General features: G+C 36.7%; 1 protein-coding gene across 1 annotated transcript in view; it reads left to right on the top strand.

The window, feature by feature from the left end:
• STK3 (serine/threonine kinase 3) overlaps positions 1-20,150 on the top strand; it is a 137,758-nt gene that overhangs the window by 46,983 nt on the left and 70,625 nt on the right. The window contains exon 7 of the mRNA XM_082319584.1: positions 18,138-18,275. Within this exon, the coding sequence (XP_082175710.1) occupies positions 18,138-18,275 (138 nt within the window). The remainder of the gene's footprint in view (positions 1-18,137; positions 18,276-20,150) is intronic.

Here is a 20,150-nt window from a genome sequence, read left to right on the forward strand (position 1 = left end):
ACACCCAGTCCTGTGCCTTAGGGCTTGCGATTCTGTAACTTTTTTCAGATGCATCAACTAAGCATTGCCTAATTTGTTATGAAATTGAAAGAAAAGTTGTTCAATAATTCTGACTAAGTTGTTCTACTAACATCTGTTTCCGATAAAATATTGTAATATGATAAGAATTTGAAAGAATTGTGTGATTACTGGTTTCAAATAACCATTCCAATGATAGTCAACCAAAGATGGCTTTTCCTTCCTTGAGAGAGTCTTTTATATGTATGGGGTGTTAAGTCCAAATGGCAGAGAAATCTAATGCCGGGTGGCATGCAAGGGTAAGGCGTGTTGTTTTCGGATGCTGTTCTTCACAGAAACTGGCAAATTTATAAGTTCTAAGTTTTCAATTCTTCAATTTATCATTAAGTGTATTTAGAATTTAATTAAGGAAATTGGTTGAGTATTCACTACTAAAATGAAGGTGACTACTTGTTATAGACAATTAAAATATGTATGCTTAGCTTTTTTATTTTTAATCTGTATTTTTAATACATAGAACAGTCGTTCTCAAAAAAAGACTCTGTGTCCTTTGGCAGGCATGGGATGTGTTTTGGAACTGGAGAGTGTTAGATGACCCTGTTTTGAGCCAGAGTAATGGTTGGATGGTCCCCCACAGTAAGTTAAAGCCAAACTTTGATGCTTAGTCTGTGTTGTTAAGGTCAGACAAGATCTGCTCAGAACTGTTGTCTTTTTCCCTGATTTCCACATGAATTTTCTAACTCCATGAATGGAGTTAGTTTTTTGTATACAGGGATATATATGTATGGATATATCTCTCTCAAAGAACTCCTGTGTATATATATATATGTGTGTATACACACACGTGAGTTCTTTGATTATATGTATTTGCAAATAATTCCTTGCCACAGCTGGATATTTTCAGGCAGGCAAAAAAGTGTGGATTTGTTTAGTTATTTTTTTAATCTCCATGTTTACCAACACTCAGAAGGCATTGTTTTTTCAGTAACTTGGATGATGTCTTCTTGCTGACCACACCAGTGTGAACTGTTTGTCTCTATATAGCTCTTTATGAAATGTTTATGCCCAAGAGCTGTGATGAGCTTCAGTCTCCGTCTGATACTAAACTGAGGCTTTGTCAGTTTTATTGCTAAGAATGGGTGTCTCGGGAATGCTAAACTAGTATGTAAAAAAATGTTTGTTGTTTACATGGGTCTTGTTATGCATTCCCAACATTAATTGGATGTCAGATATGTCCTTTAGAGCAGAATTCAATAGAGCTCCTGGTAAATCATTCTGTATTTATCTGTACTGCTAGGCAGATTCACGTGGAACTGTTTTAACGTTGAATTCCAGTCATTGGATACTGTCGTATGAAAAATATAATTACAGGCATTAAATCTTTGAATGAAATTGTCCTATCTAAAACTTTTGCTGCTGTTTTTAAGACCAACTTTTTAGTTTAGTCTGTGCTTGAATTTCAACACAATCAACTGAATTATTTGTTTGTCTTTTCTCTTTACATGGTTCCCTTCTAAATCATTGCTTGTCTCAGTCTAACATAGTAAGGCATTGCAGCCCAGCAGTCTGTAACAGGCACGCTCATACTCCCTCATTTTAGTTTCCTGCGTGTAAAGGAAAGGTGGAGGTATCTCACGTTTCCCTTTCCTTTTGTATGTCAGCTGATTTAGGATTGTCTATGGACTTTGGTACTGCTTAAAATAAAGGCCCCCTTAAAATAAGTGAAATTTTCTTCAAGTAAACGCTCTTTATCCTCGTTGGATAACTTCTTTAATCATCTTTATGGCATTCCTAGCTATGTTTTTATGTTCCCTTTAACTTATGAAGGCTTATTCCCTTCTTCAGCAGGCATATCCATTTATGGACAAAGATGATAATTCACTGGACACTGGGCTTGTTGGGGGCCTTGGTTATGCAGTGCCGGGGGCTATGCCACAGGAAAGGCCCTTTGGGGTATTCTATGCTGTTTTTGAGTCATTGCTTCAGAACATCACCCCACACAGCTCCTTGTAAGGAGCCAAGAGAAACCGCAGGAGGAATAATCAAGATATCGCCCTTTGCGCTTTCTGGTCTTGCTGTCTGTTCTAGAGAAACCCTTGCTTTATCACTTGCCCTCAGACTTCATGTCTCATGCAAAGCACCCAGCCTTTCTCTACCTGAAGTTTGAGCCAGTAGTCTTCAGCAGCTTTCCAGCTCGTGCTGTATTCCAATTCAGTTGCTCTCATTTCTGATTTGAAATAGATTTGGGTGCACTTTGCAGCCTGGTGTTAGGCTAAATGTGTAGGGTTGCAGAGGGAAGACATCAGCTCTAAATAACAGTGATAGAGGAAAGACTGTTCAGAAAAAAATAAGGACTAATAGAGATGTTGAGTTTGTGGGTACAGTCACAGCACTCTTAATGCAAAGTCTTATGGTGGCCCTGTTTTATATTAGCATATTGCTTTGGTCTGGATGAATGGACTGTATGTCTGGAATTTGCATCCACACTGTGCTAGCTCATAACTAACTTTGACGATATCTCTCAGACTCAGGTTGCCTGGTATGGGGGCATCAGTCTTCATCCTGTTCTAACAAGGCGATGACACTATTATCCACCTCTCATCACTCACATCAGAAACTTTTGACATAAGAGCTCCTCTGTGGCTTGAGGACATTATATGTAGATATGACCAAGAGCAGCAATCTCCCAAGAGGAGCTTTCTCCCAGATGAGGGTCAGTCTCCTGAGGAACACTGGCAAAGGAAGGATGGAAGAAGTCAAGGGAGGTTCAAGTCCGTATGAAGCTGTTTGTTCAGTATGCTCAATTTTTATCTTTATCTATATGTAATATTTGTCAGGAACAGCTTCTGACAGTTTTCAGAAAAATTGGGATCTGGGACAATGTTTCAAGACATTTGAAACATATCCTTTGAGATGGGGGACTTCCAAAGGAGGTCTTTTTGCCTTGGAAATTCACAGGAGGTAACAGTTCTCCCTATTTCATGTCAAGCCTTTTCTTTAGGATTTTTATCACTTGTGTTACTTCTCCATTTATTGGCTTCCATGAGGTACTGTTTCTCTTAAGTCATGCTCTATTTGAGTGCTAGGAGCCCTATTCAGCTAGGAAGTGTGCTGGAGCATATTGAGGTATTCAAAAGCCGTCTGGACATGGTCCTGGGCACCTGCCTCTAGGTAGCCTGCTTGAGCAGGGGGGTTGGACAAGATGACCTCCGGAGGTCCCTTCCAATCTCAACCGTTCTGTGATTCTGTGACTCTCTGGTATCCCTCAGAAATTGTTTCGAGTCTGTAGTCATTTGCTTCTATCCGCACCTTTTAATTGAGTCTTGCTTTTTGTTGACCTCGGATCTGCAGAGGAACAGAGCAGTTTGATTAATTTTGTGACTCTTTGTGCAGACTTTTATTGGGATTAGGTTATTATTTTCTTGGGAAGCTAACCAGCTGACTTCCCCCCCCCCCCCCCCAAATTGCATGCATCCTTCAGCTAACGTTATAGATGTCAGGCATGCTTATTTTTCTATTTGCTTATGAATATCTCTTGCCTCTATTGTCTCTGCTATAGGGAGCTCTTTAGATACTATTATCTAAAGCTGGGGACCATCATGTTGGATAGAGGAATTTCTGTGAAGCTGCTTGAGTGGAATGAATACATACAATTAGAGCAAGAGAGAGAGGTGAGATCTTCAACATTTTCAAAGTGTGTCTTTCTCAGATCTGCAAAGCCTTCACTTGGTAGTTCGATACATATGCTGTAAAGTACTGTGCCATTTGGAGGCTGTTAAAGTGAGACGAGTCTTGGTAAGATGCTCTTTGAGATACTTCTCATGTAAACTATGTAGTTTACTCAGTGAATAGTTATCATATTGCTAGAAAGCCGGGAGTATGAACGCTAATGCATCTGTTGAAGGAGAGAGGAAAGGCCATATATACGTAACTGTATAGGGCTGCCATGTCTTGATGAACCTTTGCATTCAAAATTCCTTCCCCCCTTCTGCCTTGAGGTCTTTTTGTATAAACTGGGGACAAGCTACTAGGAATTATGGGTATGATATGGCCCATTTATACAATATCAGCATTTTTAGTCACTGCTTCAACCATTGCTATATTATTTGCATACTTGAGTGATTCTAACAGCCACATTGCTAAACTGTAATTTTTCCAGTAATACAGGCTGTAAATTTTTGTTCCCTGAACTGTTTGTGGAGGAATGTTATTTCTGTGTGTACCTATAGTAACAGGGCTTTGCTTTCAATTGTTTTTTTTTTCCTCTGCAGTGTCAGTCATTGTAGGGAAGCTATGATACATGTCTTTTAATGGAACAAAATGCAACAGGTTAAACCAGACCCTAACAAAAATTTAGAAAATGTGATTAATAAGTAAGTGTTTGGACAGGGCAGTACAACACAGACCACAGATCAGAACCAAAACCTATAAAATTTTGTCAGTGTTGCAATAAAATATTCCAGGTTAAATAATTTGGGAATCTTGATAGATGCTTGCTATTTTTTTTAATATTATTCCTTCAGGTTTGTTTAAAACGAAGGTTTAAGCGAAGAAATTTAGACGCAAAACCAATTCACACTATTGTGGATCTTTTATCTCAGTGTCTGTATATCTTTCTGGGCTCAGAATGGTACATCTTATGCTATGAGCTTTTTTCTTAATTACATGAAGAAATTTTTTTTCGATGTCCTTGTTCGTGTAGAGTGATATCATGTACATGCAACTAAACAGTTTTATCTGCATGACATGTCTGTAGTTCCTCTAGGGTGTGCAGTATTTTGAAGACGATGACCAAGTCTGGAGGACATCTAATTAGTGTTAGATGTCATTAACATAATGGCATCTAATTAGCATGTCTGCATTATGCTTCTGTTTCCTGTATTGGGTGAAGTTTGTTAAAAGCTGAGCAGATCATGTTGGGAGGAAGTAGACATGGGTACAAAACCTTGAGATGATACAAATAGTAACTAACTTGCATAATACGCTGTGTTGTAGAATAAACAAGTAACTGAGCTACTATTTTATAAAAAATATTACATTTTACTTTAGTAGTTGATAGTACTGTTTGAGAGGTGGAAAACTTCTGAAAAAAAAGGTGCCAAATGCAGACATGGTTAGAAAGAATACCACTGGCAGATTTGCAGTCAGTTACACTAAGTCTAAACTAATGTTTTATTTAGTAGCATAGATTTTAATTATCATTTTATAGCTGTTTTTTTTGTCAGAAAAGATTCAGCCCTTGATCACAACTAAGACATTAACAAAGACATATTGTTTATTTGCTTCTTGGAGATAAGCTTGAGGATTTTCCTACCCCTCTGGAACTAGTTTCTCTTGCATTATCAGTAAAGGTTATTGTATGGCCAATTACATGGCAGTTCAGGTTGGTTTAAGAATACAAATGTTATTGCAGAAATAGAGAGGCTTAGACCATTATTATTTTTAGTGTTCACTAAATCTCCAGTGCTGTGTTTTTCTTTTTTTACTGTGGTAAGTTCAAATGAGCAGGCTTGAAAAGGTTAGTTAGCCACTGGGGATATTAAAAATAAAGTGGTAACTACATTGTTTGTACTTCTTAGAATATTAAAAATGTGATTTATTTTTTATTTTTTTTTAAATTGAGGGAAGAAAGAGGAAACAACAAAACTTCTAGTGAGTCTGTTTGTATCTATCACCTCAGGGTGGGAAAGAGATGGCTTTTAAATTAGTACATTTCAATGTGAGAAATCTAGAAGGGGTGCATTAAAAAAAAGGTAGTTTTTAGCTTCAGTTCTGTGTTTTGATGTTAGTGAAAACATAATTCAAGCAATTGTGTTCTCTAGCCACTGTATGACCTACCCAGCGGCGATCAGCTCTCCCTTCTTTTCTTTTTTTCTTTTTTTCTTTTTTTTTCTTTTTAAAAAATAAAGCTAATTGGCCCATGTTTAGCTTACTAAATGTCATCTGGACTCAGTAAAAAGCAAGTGACCTGCATTGAATTACTGTAATTGTAATACAAACAGAACATCTCATAGTTTTGGTCTTATACAGGAAAAGAGAAAGTTGGAGAGATTTTTCAGTCTGATAAATAAAACTGAAGATACGGGGAGCCAACTTTGGCTCACAGTTCATTTTACCTTTTTACTGTCTTCTTTTAAAAAATAATAATTGGCATTTGAATTTTGTCTGTATGTATCCTCTTTGGAACATTTTCCCTTCTGGAAGAATTTTCCTTAGGATGTATGTTGTGCCAGTTATTAAATCATGACCAATCCTTACCAATTCCAGTTTCATCAGACGCAATACCATTTTAGAAAGATAATTTATTTTTAATCTACCTAATCTGTCCAGAATTTGATTTATTGTTTTACCTCTGTCATTTGGTAGGATTACTTTTGAATGCCATTATGTAGTTCATATTTTTCGCTGTTTCAGAGAGCAATGGTTACACCTACCAAGATAACAGTGCCATGAAGAACTGAAGTATCAGTTCCAGTGGTATATTTGAATTTTAACTCTGACTTTGTTCTTGTAGTTGTATTATTCACTTTGGCTTACAAGGGGTGTTATTTTTTAAAATGTAAGACTAGTGTCATTGTGGAAGTAATACTATGTCTTGGTTATACTTCTCTTTTCATTTGGTCATTCAAATGTCCAGATTTTACTTTGTGATGCCTCCTACTGCTTGTATCTGCATCATGGCCTATAGAGTAGAAGAAAAAGTTAGATTTACTCTAGCAACTACATTTCCTTATAGGAAAGGATGTAGGTAACTTTTACACTAATCTAGCAATGAAATTAAGGGGCTACAATGTAAATGATATTTTTGTAGCACTATTAGGGAGAATATTGGAAATACTAGCTAGGCAAGGACAGTAACACTGTTCTCTGTACGTACCTGGTAGCTGGGAAAGCAGCGCCATTGAGTCTTGTATTCTCTCAGTACCTCGGGTGTCAGTGGAGCAGAGACAGGAGAAGTTGTTTTCCTTCTTTGCTTGAAGGTAGACAGAGTTTTAAGACATAAGAATTTAATACTCGGTTACTCTTTCATAGACTAGAAAATCTTCTGTAATTAATTAGACATCTCCATTATTTCAGTGGGATGTAGGCATTTAATATCTGGAATATTGTAATCTGTCAGTTTAATTTTATTTCTTAGTTTGAACACTGCAAGTGAATGGGTCGTTTTTCCTGGTGCTGGTGGCTTGGCTCTTGCTGTCAGCTGTTCATCTGTTGCCATTGTAAATGGTGAAGGAAAAAGCAGCAAACATGGTTGTAAGCATTGCTCATTGTTCCTTTGTGTTTCATGTTTAACAGAAGAAACATGATCATTCTGTTTCTGTACCTAGGCTGACCAAACATGAGAGTCCCTTTTTTTTTTTTTTTCTTCCTTTTTTTTCCTTCTTTTCTAAATTAACAAAGTCACCTTTGGACATCCCAGTGAGCTGTCAGCCACTGTAGGTTTTTAAATTCACAGTGTGCAGATTATTTTTCTAGCAAGACTCTATCCCAGTTGTGACATGATGAGATTGAATTCCCGCTTTCTTTTGTGCTGCCTGTAACCTTTCGAAGTATTGACTCTTAAATGTAGGTCCTTACATAATCCACATAAAATCAGAGACAGAGGAGCTGTTGCAGGGAGAGAGCGCAACCTGTGAAGAATGTACATGGAGTTTCATTTGGTTTCATCTTTGTGTAATGCACTCTTCCCCTGAATTTTCAGGTTAGATGTGGGGAAAATACTATGTCTTCTGAGATTGCACAATTTGCATGAACACAGGGCAAACGGGGAGGTGGTGGTAGAAAAGATCTTCAAAACACATGCCCAAATTTTGATCATACAATTCTGAAACTGTGTTTGTCTATAATTTTTGGTAGAATACAATAATAAATTCTGGAACTTCTGCGGTAGTTTATTGGAAACTTTCCTACTCTGTAACGTGAATATTCTTTGTTAAAATGTAACCTCATTAGCTCTTCTGTTCTTTATAGACTTGAAAAAAATAATATTTTCTCCTCCTTTGAAGTGGCATTTAACATGTTGGAGACTGTTACTGTGTTTCTCACTATAGTCACCTCCTCTTTAGACAATCCTGATTCATTCGGTCTTTCCTTGCAGATTGTGTTTTTTAAATATCTAAGCATTATAGTTCCTCTCTTTTGAACCCTCTTCAGTTGGTTCACATCTCTGAAAGTGTGGTGCCTAAAACTGAACACAATACTGCTGCTGGAGGTCTAATGTATCCTGAATAAAGATGAACTACTGCATATTTCTTGAATGCCTTCTGTCATTACTACTGCGTGTGGTTATGGCAGAGGTTTCACATTTAATGTGCAGCAAGTTTACTACAGCTTTTTCTCACAAATATAAGTTACTCACTCCTTGACTCTTTTATTAGTAAATAGAATTGCAAATGCAGTTTTTCCACTTCATGTCTCAGTAAATGTTAATATATTTCTGGATGTAATCACTGCCTCATTTTCTCAGAAACTGCAGAAAATACTGTGGGAAGAAGAGAAAATATTTTATTGTTAAAGTAAGCTATATTGTTGGAGTTTTCTTGGAAGGAAAGTAAGTTTCTTAGTCTGGGTAACAGAATTGGAACTTTGTAGGCATTATGTCTATGAATTTTCAAGATAGTACTGAATCAGGAGTAAAAGAAACTATGGTGAAAGAAGCCTTAATTAATCAGAAGAGTATTCCCTGGATTCAGTCGTGTAATGTGCACTTTCAGAACCATTTCCTTGTTTTGTAACTGATAAGAAACTAGTTGTTCAAGTTCAATGCTGAAAAAAGAAAAAGTTGTTCAGGTTCAGGACTCTTCTCTTATGTTCTAGATCTTGGATTCTGTGAAAGGGGGGATTTAAGTGATAGCAGGATGCTTCTATCTGAGAGACATACCAACATTCATGAAGACACCTACTTCTTCTGTTGATTCCTGGACACCTGTGTGGCTGGGAAATATCCTTTAGGCAGTGAGTTGCTTGGCTCTTGAGCAAATATCTGCCATAATGTATCATTTGGTCTGAGAGACGCTTAAATGTTGGTGAAGTTCCCTGAAGGTTACAGTAGAACCTCGAAGTGGCTAGTGGTCTGAAGTGGCCCCATCTCTCTGTTATGGTGATTTCCTCACAAAGAGGAGGTGTTGCCCGTCACTATCAAAAGGAAATTTTCTCCTATACAACTATGTTTACAAATACCTTCTTTTCCAAGTCTGCGTCAAGTAAAAATTGAATTAGAAGGCTAAACCACTGCATCAGATAATTCTTTCAGTCTAAGGACAGCTTAATATCTATTTCATTTTTTCTACCTTAAAAAAACAAAAAACAAACAAACAAACAAAAAAACCCCAAAAAACCAACAACGCACACAAAACTCTTCCCCCCTCAAAAAAAAAAAAAATCTTAAAAAAACCCCACATGTGCATACATGTGTACAACCTTTTTCCTTCTCCAGATTAAATGTATTTTGCTCACCCAATGCTGAGATTGAGGGTACTTTTCAGAACAACAATAATGAATTAATTTGTGGCTCATTTAGGTTTTCCTTTTGGTGAGTGAAATTGTTGGAAATACTGTCCTAGATGGTGTCTGAATGCTGCAGTTCCTTTCAGGTGTTTGAAACTCTTGTGTGTGCTTGTAAGACTTGCTGACTTTCATTGTCTTCGTTTCTGGTAGTGTTTGGATTTTTTTAGTCGTTGTTGTGTGTGGTGGTTTTTTTTTTTTTTTTTTTTTTTTGTTCTGTTTTGTTTTGTTCCTGGACTCTGTAAAGATGTGGAGACTTGCAATTATTGTGGATGTGAACTTTCAATATAACCTTTCAATAAAATGTTAAATAATTATGCTGGTTTGTACCTGTATGGGATTATTTGCAAGTTAGGTATTTTTTGCTGAAAATTCCTGTATATGTCAATTAAAAAAAAATTTCAAAACCTTTAGCTGCCTGGGGTAGTTTAAGCACAAAATCTTGAGCAGCCTGAAATTATTTTTGTTTTCAGTGAATGCCTTTGTTTTAAAAATTGTGTAATTTCACTTATCTAAAACACCTTCCCCCTCCCCTCCAAAAAACCCTAAAGAAACAACAAAAAAACTCCCAAAGAAACAACAAAATAAACCCAACGAAGCCAAAGAGCAGTTAAAAAACTTTCATGATGTTGCAGATATTTCCATGCTTTATTTTCATTTCTACAGACTTTTGAAAGGCATTTGTTGCCCTTCTTTAAAGGCTTGCTATCTAAGTTGAGGGAGGGGAGAATTTTGAGGATCAGATTGCTGGCTGTCTCTTCTGGTGTAACTTCACTGATGTCAATGACTTCGTAACATTGCAGATGAAATGGGAACTTCAATGTTACGTCTCTAAACAAAATGGAAATGGGAGGACAACGTTCAGTTGAATGGTAGAATTCAGGAATGTTTTGTGCTGAAGCGTTGAGTTCAAGAAATCAAAATAGCCCTGCTGAATTGAATAGAAAAACTCAAACTATTCCATTTTAAAGTAGAAGATGGAAAGTTGGGACAAGATAATAGCCAAAAAACCTACAGGCAAAAGTCATGAAGAGTTCCTCAAATCATAGGGAATTTTTAAAATACATTGGAAAAAAGCCTGGAGAAAGATTGATAGGGCTGCTGGGCTTGAAGGGAGAGGAATAAGAAATAAGGAAGCCACTGCTTGCCACTGCAGATAAAGTTGTTTCTTTGCATACAGCTCCATCAAGTAATTTGTTGAGTTGCTTCTAGATCTCTTTGATAGTACAAGTGATGACGTATGAGAGGTCAAGAAACTTTCAGAAACAAAACAAAACAAAAAAAGCCCTGGGTAAATTGGTAAATTAACTGGCAGTAGGAAAGCATGCTGAGGTGATATTTCTGGGAAAAGATTGTGGTAATAAATATTTTTGTTACTCATCTGAAAAAAGGGTTTGATAATGAACAGACATATGCAGATGACACAATCCTTTTAGATGAGTTAGCAGGGGGAACTTGCTCTTTGTCTTGCTAATTCGGTAACACCCACTGCAATAAATTCTGCCTTTTAAATATATTACTGCAGATTTGTCTCAGGATATGGTAGAACTTTAAAGTTATGATATGTGATGGGATTTAAAAATCAGTTGTATAAATGAGCTTGTTTAAAACAAGTAAAAAAACCCAAACAAACCCAAACTGAAAATTTAAAGCAATTTTTTTTAAAGGAAGTATCATAGAATCATAGAATATCTCAAGTTGGAAAGGACTCATAAGGATCCTTAAGTCCAACTCCCACCTTTAGTAGAAACAGTAAGTTCAGAGGTGAATCTTGAGGCACAGTTCTGTTGTGTGACGGTGCTAAGAAGGCAAGGGTTGATTCTTTTCAGTAGATTTACAGTTGCAGTAACTATTGCAAAATGTTTGAGATTGGTATCTTTACATTCTTGACCTATTGTAACGCTGTCAAAATGTTATGAATTTACTAGCAATAATAAACATACAGGTCAATATAAATGGCTTATCTCTCAGTAACCCATCTTTGCTGTTAATCATGTGATTATTCTTTCCATTATGTATTTTTTCTGTATTTATTACTTTATTACTTTACATCTTAAGTGCATCATACTTTGCTTTGAACAGCAAAGGTCATCGTTCCAGAGGGAAGCTTGTGACAGTGAATGGCTGTTAAACCACTGGTAACAGATATGGGTTTTGGTGTGTGGGTGGTTTTTTTTTTTTTCTTTTTTTTTTTTTTTCTTCTTCCCTGTTCTGGTGTTTTGTTTTTTTTTTTTTTTTTTTTTTAAATGCTCCTGGTGTTAATATGTGAAATGTCTGTCATTTTATCCTAAAATAATTTCAGTGTCATTTTTACTGTGTGTAGCATTGTGTATGTGATTTGATCAATGATCACTACTGAAGAACTATTGAGGTGAGCACAATAGAATTGTATGTTATATGTCACATATATTTCCCTTCATTAGGATTAAAAATTCTGTATCAATTACTGTTGTCCAGCTGTTCTCTGGACTGAATCTCTACTTATTCCTTCTGCATTTAGGCCTGTGTTGATAATTCTAGCAGTGCTTCGCTGGGAGCTTGTGAGGCAGGTGGGTGTAACAGCACGGCCTTCTTGTTCTGTTACTTGGTGGGATGAACAGTCATTGCGAACTCCCATTGAAGAAAGTGCCCTTTTGGTTGAGCAGTGATAGGAATCTTTAAGTTTTCGTTTAATGTTGGAAATGTAATTTTATTTGTAGGAGTAGGTGTGGTTTTTTTTTTTAATATTTGGTACTATTTGGTACTAAATTTTGTGAAGGAGGAAAAGTGTCTCCTTTCTGTTTTGATGATCTAGCTTTCAGAATAATGTAATTGCTGGTTTGGGTGGGTTTTTTTTTTGTTTGGTGTTTGTTTGGTGTGTTTTTTTTTTTTAGATGGCATTTCCAAACATTTTTCTTTCGATAATTCATTATTAAAGTTGACTGAAAAATAAGTCATTTTAATGAACATTTTTGTCCCTTAAATTGGTAAAAGCTTCTTCAATATTTTAGCTTAAACGAAAAATGTGTTTTAGCTAAGATATGGGAGAAGCAGTTATCTGTCCATTGGGTGGCTACATCAGTCTGGATTATTTATTCACTGGACATACCTTCAGTAAATGCTTTTTATGACACACAGTTTCAAAAAAGTATTAGTGGTAAATTAGGAGGATGAAACTTCTTTGACAACTTCTGCATTTCTCTAGTCTTCAATTCAGGATAAACTGTTCACTTTTCCTGTGCAAAATTGAAATGAATGCTCTGCTTTAGTGTGTTTCTTCAAGCCACTTCTCTGTTAGAAGTCTGCGAGGTATGATACGGGCAGTGAAAATGAAGAAAGTAGCACTGCATGGGCCATTGGATGCACAGTTTTGATTTGAGTGGTTCTTTCTTGATCTCTGTAGTTCATGTTGCTCTTGTCACTGAGATTAGTAAAGAGCAGCACTTATTCCCCTCCACCCTCCCCCCCCCCCCCCCAAAAAGAAAGAGATAATTGGATGAGTGAGAATTGGTGCGTGATTGAGAAGCCACTTTCTTCTTTCCGAAAAGAAAGAGTAAAAACTGGTATTGGCTGCTTCAAGAGAAGTAATGTTTCACACAGAAGGAGAATTAAGCTTTTCAAACATTTTGTATCGCATGTTCAGATTCCAGTTAGGGATTTTATCGAACTTGGGAGATATTGAGAATCTCCTTGGATCAGGTATCTGATAGATGTCTGATGGAACCAGACCTGTTTGTAATTCTGCACAAGAAGTGTGAGTGCACTAGATCTTCATGAACTACTGCATTTGCAGATGGGAGGAGGAAGCTGGTGATTTTTAGGGTGCTTCTAACAATTACGTTTATTATCTACACTGAAGCAGGTCATAAACCGACTTCCTTGCCTTTAAAAACGAGACATTGTTCAGTAACTTTGTTTTCCACTGGTACAAAGTCTTGCAAAAAACTTTGTTGTAAGAATATTGTAGTTCTGATTTTTTTTTTTAAAAAAAAAAAGCTCAACAAAGCAAAACCAATGCAGAACCTACTAGTATCTTACCCTTCTTGTCCATGTTGGTGTTTTATTTCTAGACAGCTGTTGAAGTGTGTAATTGAATAATTGGTGGTATTTCAATAGCCTTTTGAAGGCTATTCAAGAAGGGAGGGAAGTTCTATGACACCTATCACAAAGAAGAGAAAAATGTCTCTTTCAGCTGATTCTTTGTTTCTAAAGCTAATAAAATGTTACAGTATTCAATATTTAACACCCCCCCCAGCCTTAAATAGGATTTCGTACTCTAAAATGTGTTATTGAGTTTAGATGTATTTTGGAGTTTGTTTTCTGCAGTAGATCGATAAACTAAGTAGTATAATTGTGGTGCCAAAAACTATGGAGTCACAAATTGCCTGTGAATGTCTTGTTTCCTTACCCTCTTTCTAAAAAAGTTTCTCTCTGTAGATTCTAGCAATGGAGCTTCACAGCATGAAAATTATAAAATCGCCACAATATAAAATCTTTACTCTCTCCTTCAGTAAGTAGCATTCATGATACTGGGCAAATAATAACAGTAGAAGTTACTCTTTTGATTTCCTGCTATTTATTACAAGTCATTTATTTAAACTAAGCAGTAGAGATAAATTATTCAAGGAGCTAAAACCCAAAAGATGTAGTACCTCTACCAAATTACTGTTGGTCATTTAATATGCTCGTGGGCTGTGTGAAATATAGATGTAGTTCCCTGACTGACAGGAAGAATGAGCTGCGAGGATTTTCTGATTAAGAAATTCCAAATGCAGTATATGAGGGTCTCATTTTTCTTTTTGCATTTCCTAATTCATCTGATTACATTTTCACGCCAATAAAATTGTCCATAAAAGAACTTTCACAAAAAAAATGTTTTCAGCCTGGACATTGTTTAAAATGCTCGGCACTTTAAGAAAAAGAAAATCATGTGCTGACTTGCGCAGTTCTGCTCTCATTTAAGACCTGGTCCTCAGTCCAGTATTCAGTTTAACCGTAACTGCTGGTTATGGGGCAGGTAAGTGCTGCCAGGCAACGGTTATGGTGGTAGAAACTGTGTGAGATTGTCTAGTGCCCAGTTCAGAAGTGGCCACTAAAAGCTGCCCTGGATGATGCATCTTGCCCGCACGCCCCATCCTTTGTCATGTATATACTGTAGTTCACCTTGGATTCTGGTTTCACTTGAGGGTGTAGGGCTTGCCTCAGAGCAATGTATGAAAGATGATTCAAAGTAGAGAGTTGGGCTCAAGGTTCAGAGGAGGAGGGGCCAGTTCAGGACAAATTTGGAATGGGCTCTCTGCTACAGACGGGTGAAGACAAGCTCTGATTAAGCTGCCATGGTCCCTCAGGCCTGAGTTCTGACATCTCGCAGCATAGAGATTTTTTTTTTTTTTTTAAAAAAAAAGGATGATTGAATGGTTAAAACTGAAGACTGAGTCATACAATCTAACATCTTGGCTGTATATCTGATGTGTTACTTGAGTAAGACTTGCCAGTCTGTCTCAAGATATGTAGAGAAACATGGAAGGTGATATTGAAGGTGGGAGAGAAGAATTAGCGCCAGCTCTTTCGTAGTATGTCAGAGCCTGCCCCCTGTGTTGAACAATTTCCTCCTAATGTTTCCTGCAGTTGTTACTGCCAGTTCAGCCCATGTAATTGGGTGAATGGTAGCTTATGTTCAGTGCTAGCTGGTGCTGTTGGGTTGGTTTGGTTTTTCTTCTAAGCAACAGTTGCCTAACGCTGGCTGTATGAGCATTGTCATCAGCCCTACTGTGAGAACTGAACTAATACCAATAGCTGTGGGAAACTTTTAGAGAGAACTATAAGTGGAGTGGAAGCAAAAAATTACTACAGGTAATAGTTTGGGAGAACACAGGGAGTGGAGAAGTACAGGGTAAGGTGAAAGAAGCATGAAAAAACCAAGTCTCTCAGGTTTCTTACTTCCCTCGGCACCCATGGAACAGTGTGACTGAAACAGCTTAGTTTTGTTTTAAAATAGAACAGAGTTCTCTAGGATAGAAAAGATGTATTTGACAAAAAGTGGAAGCACAAATGAGGAATAAGTTACTGTTAGATAAGTCTTTTGTTTTTATTCCTGGAGATTTGGGACTAGCTTTATAATTCCCCAGTGATTGCTTTGCAAGCTTTTTGGAAGGAAACAGAAGTAGTTGGAAGCTAAATGATAGAGTGTTTTGAAAGAGAGAGCAAGCTTAACTTTTATGCAGAGAAATATGCAAGCCAAAATGAGGAAGTAGAGGGGGAAGATGGAATTGAAAACCAGCATTTTGGGCTAGTTAACGAAAGGGAGTGCTGAGAGCTGGGGGGAGAGGTATACGCTGGCAAGTGCATGGCATAATTAACAAGTCGGACTAAACATTTGGTATAAGTGGTTTCTATATGTTGTCTTGTATTACAAAAGCACATCTAAACTTTTTTTTTCAACTAACACAGTTCATGTCACATACCAAGATTTAAAAAAGCCTACAGTTTAAGCATTAAGTAAATATACATGTTGCTGAAGTAGGTATTTTCAAGAAACATACAAAGCATAAATGTGGATTTAGGACCCTAACTCTAGCTCTTGGATATCTCCTTTTGTGACTTTTATTGCCTGCCATAAAAGAATGATTCATTAATTCCCTCTTTCTTCTCCTTGTCCTTTGTGAATTATAAAGAAGTCACTTCTTTGCCATGGTTCTTAATTGCTGTGTAGTTGATGAAAATATTTGGCAAAGGCAAATATTTTTCCCAGAACATTGGAGCTGAGTAGGACTCTGAAACTAAGCTTTGCTTACCTGCTGAGAGACAGATCAATGTTTATTATCAAACAGGAGGTATATATTTTGACACCACAAACAGAAGTTACTAGTCTTCTGTTACAGATGTGTGTTTTAACAGCTAGCTCTGCAGTAGCTATTGAAAAGTAGCTGAAGATAAGATTAAAAGTCATCAGTTCAAAGTTCAGAAGAGATCATTACCTTCAAGGACAGAAAGAGCTGAATTTGTTAGCTACTGCTTTATACCAGAAGCACTTCACTTCTACTGATGATTAATCTTGTATCATAAGTGAAGTAGGTAAGGCCAATTACAGGGTAATAGAGTGCCATGTTTCCTGTCTGAGTTCATATACTGGTTTGGCACAGCTGCACACTGAAAATATAAAGCTATTGTAGCATACATCTTTATTAAACAAAATGCTCAGGTCTCTTCTTGTAATTCTTGTATTAGACAGATAATGAAATGAGTTTTGTAAATGTTTAAGTATTTGAATTAAAGCAAATTATTCAGTACTGAAATAATTTTTCATTAAAATTATAGTAAACTGTTTTTACGTCATTCTGCATGGGTTCTGCTTTTCTTCAGCATATGAAAAGAATTTTAGAATGAGGGTTTGAACAAGTTTACCTAACTTTCAAGGCCAGTCAGACTTCTTAAGAAGTTATGAATAAAATCTCAGTAAGTTTCCTCTCCCTTCTTCCCATGTTTCAAGCACAGGCTGAAGCTTCTGGTGCCTCTGTGATGTTAATGGTGTGCATAATACCTCATTTCATTCTTTTCCCCTTTTCTGAGTATATATTTCTGTCTATCCTTGTAGGAAAACAAATTAAGAACTTTTATTCCCTTTCACTTTGGAAAATGTGGTTGAATTGAACCTGGTTTTAGAAGAAAATAATAGCTTATTATTTCTGTCGATAGACCTAGGTCTGAATAGTGTGTTGCTGTCATGTGTAAATCTTAATTAATGATACTGAATGCATTTGAGATATTATGTGCAGAAGTTCAAAATTTCCGATTATTTTACAGTAGTCTCTCAGAATTTTACTGCCTTCCCCCCCCCCCCCCCCCCCAAGTGTAAATCTATAATTAGAGGAAAACCTGGGAAAAATCATAAAGAAAATGGCACTATGTATATAATCTTAAGTAGGACAAACATTTTTTTATATAGCATGGATCTTTTTTCCTAGTTGAAAAATCTGTCCGCATATGGTTCTCGACAGCGTGAAATTTCTGTTATATTGGTAAAATGTTGCCTTTTCAATTTCAAGAAAATTCTCACTGCTAGTAGACAAGTTACTTGACTATTTTATTTTTGTCATCTTTTAGTGTTGTCTTAGGTCTTTTAGCATATGTTTCTAAATCTTATTAGGAAAAGCAAGTTTTAAAACTACATCTGAAGAATTATGAATGCAAAAGGAAATAGTAGTCCTACCAAATTTCCTAAGCAATTCTCCTATAAAATTAAATGCAGTTAAGAGAGGAGAAGGTGAACTTGGCTTTTCACAGCAACTTTATATGTCTGCTTAAACAAGCAGTGCTGTTACTTCTATTACTAAGAATTTCTGAAAGAACAAAATCGTCTCTCAAGATCGATAAACAGCAATAGATAAAATAACAAGTGATGTGCTTAATGGGGTACAGTTTAAATAGAGAAAATCTAATGGGAAGTAGGTACATTAGTAGCAGATGGATTTACTTCCTGGATCTCAATCTGAGTGGAAATCCTAACTTACTTAAAATTTGTCTTCCAGATTCTTAGCCTGATAAGAAAGGTGGATAAAGCAATTTATTTACTTGGCTTTAGTGCTGTGCTGATATGTTTTGTTTAAACTTGCTATTGTTATTTGATTTTTATCTAGGCTATTTTTATGATTCCTACAAATCCCCCTCCAACCTTCCGGAAGCCTGAGCTCTGGTCTGATGAATTCACAGATTTTGTGAAGAAATGCTTAGTGAAAAATCCTGAACAAAGAGCTACAGCAACACAGCTGCTACAGGTCAGTATTTAAGTTACTGAGGAAATGCAAGTTTTATGGCTTTTTTCCTCTAGTCTCAAACCAGAACTGTTGTGAAAATTTCTAAGGGCAAATCTCATTTTAACTATTATGATGCCTTATTTCTTTTCCATTTTGTGGTCTTTTCTCTGTTAGCTCCTGTATCTCTACCCTCATTTTATTTCTTCTTTGCCACTTATAAAAATTAATTGCTCTTTATATAGTTTAGGGCTAGTTCTTGCTGTTAAAATCAGATCCTTGCTTTGTGGTTAGAGGCCCTCAATAGATCTCAGGATTTAGGCAAGTGTTAAGTAAAGGAACTGAGCCCTGGTTACCCCTCAGTGTGGACCACCCATGGAGTATATTCAGTCTTTCCTTCTGGTCATGTCAAATTAAGCAGACAGGTTGTTCTGTGTCCTAGAAGGGTCTGATGCAGAGGTATGGTATAACGAGTTTGTTCTTGGGCTGAGCTATACCAAGTGGGCACTTCTAAATTCGAGCCACAGTTGGCAGTGTGGACCTATGGAGCCAGGGCAGGGTGTCCCAGGCTTTCGCCCGCTCGCTGACCTGAGCTTCTAGTAGCTGCAGAAGTTTAACAGTTGCATCTTTTTGGTACTGAGATAGAAATAAAGCAGAAGATTTCAAAGAACTACAAAAATCAAACAGGAGAGCCTGATCTATCAAGAAAGATTTAGTCTCTGTGAAATGGACATAATTTTACAGGGGCCACACAGTGCGTGGCGGGGAGAGAAAATGCAAAGAAAGTTTTCTCCTTTGGCCCTGTATTTGTCTTATCCACTGCCTTCAGCGCTGTGATAATAAGCCTACAAGTAACTAAGGAAAAACAAAGAACAAAGGTAGTAAAAGAGGGGGGGAAAAGTTTTCCAGAAAAATTATAATAGGTTCTGTGAAGATTGAAATGGAATGTAAAATTTCCTGTAAATAAGCTTGCTTTGATAATGAGACAGAAGTGAAAAATTTTGCTAGGTCCTTTGCTCCTTTTACTTTCCTGATTGCTAATTCATTAAACTTTTGGATAATTTAGTGTTCTTTTACACTTTTCACTGCTGTTGGTAAATATTATTCTTAATTTTCTTTGTTCATCAGTTTACATAAGAATCTGATCTTCTAAAATTTCATCTGTGAGACACTCATGCTAGATTTATTCTGTCTCTAGGTAGCAAGAGCCTCTTTTAAAATTTAAATTCCAGTGAACTCCACTGCAAGGAGAACATAAGAATTCTGCAAAGTAGTTTCCAGTAATAGATCATCAAATTCATAAGTCATGTTATGAATATTTTATTTTCCAGACTGTGAGAATACCAAAATGTAGACTGCAAGGAGAGTAAAAATTAGACAGTTAGAGATTTTTGTATGATGTATGAATCAGCACTTGAGACCTTAAAGATTTGAAGTTCATATGGTTAGCTGAATACTGGCAGCTGGATAGAAGAGACTTCCATTAATGTGTGCAAGTAAGGGCGGGTGGGGAAGCTTCAGTGTTCCTCTTTTCACGTGCTGACTGGCCAGAAAACCAAATACTGTCTCCAGCATGAGTACGTGTTGCCTTTTCCCCCAGCTGGAATTTGGAGCACGTGTGATGGAGCTGGAGGTGCTGTGGGTGGGTGTGAGTGGGAATGAAAGTACTGCTTGTGGGGACAGATCATGGAGGAAAAAGGAGAGTAATTGAATTAATACATCAAGGGAGAAGATAGGTAATAGGTAAAGGACACTAGGCTTCATCAATTCTGTTCTTTGTGGAACAATTTTTTAATATTTAATAATACATTTCTGAGGTGCTTAGAGTTACGTTTTGCCTAAATTGTATTTGCATATAATGATGCAAAAGTCAGAATTTTTCTAACAGCAGGTGTTTAC

Source organism: Platalea leucorodia, assembly GCF_965183815.1.
Source record: "Platalea leucorodia genome assembly, chromosome: 1".
NCBI classification, from domain to species: domain Eukaryota; kingdom Metazoa; phylum Chordata; class Aves; order Pelecaniformes; family Threskiornithidae; genus Platalea; species Platalea leucorodia.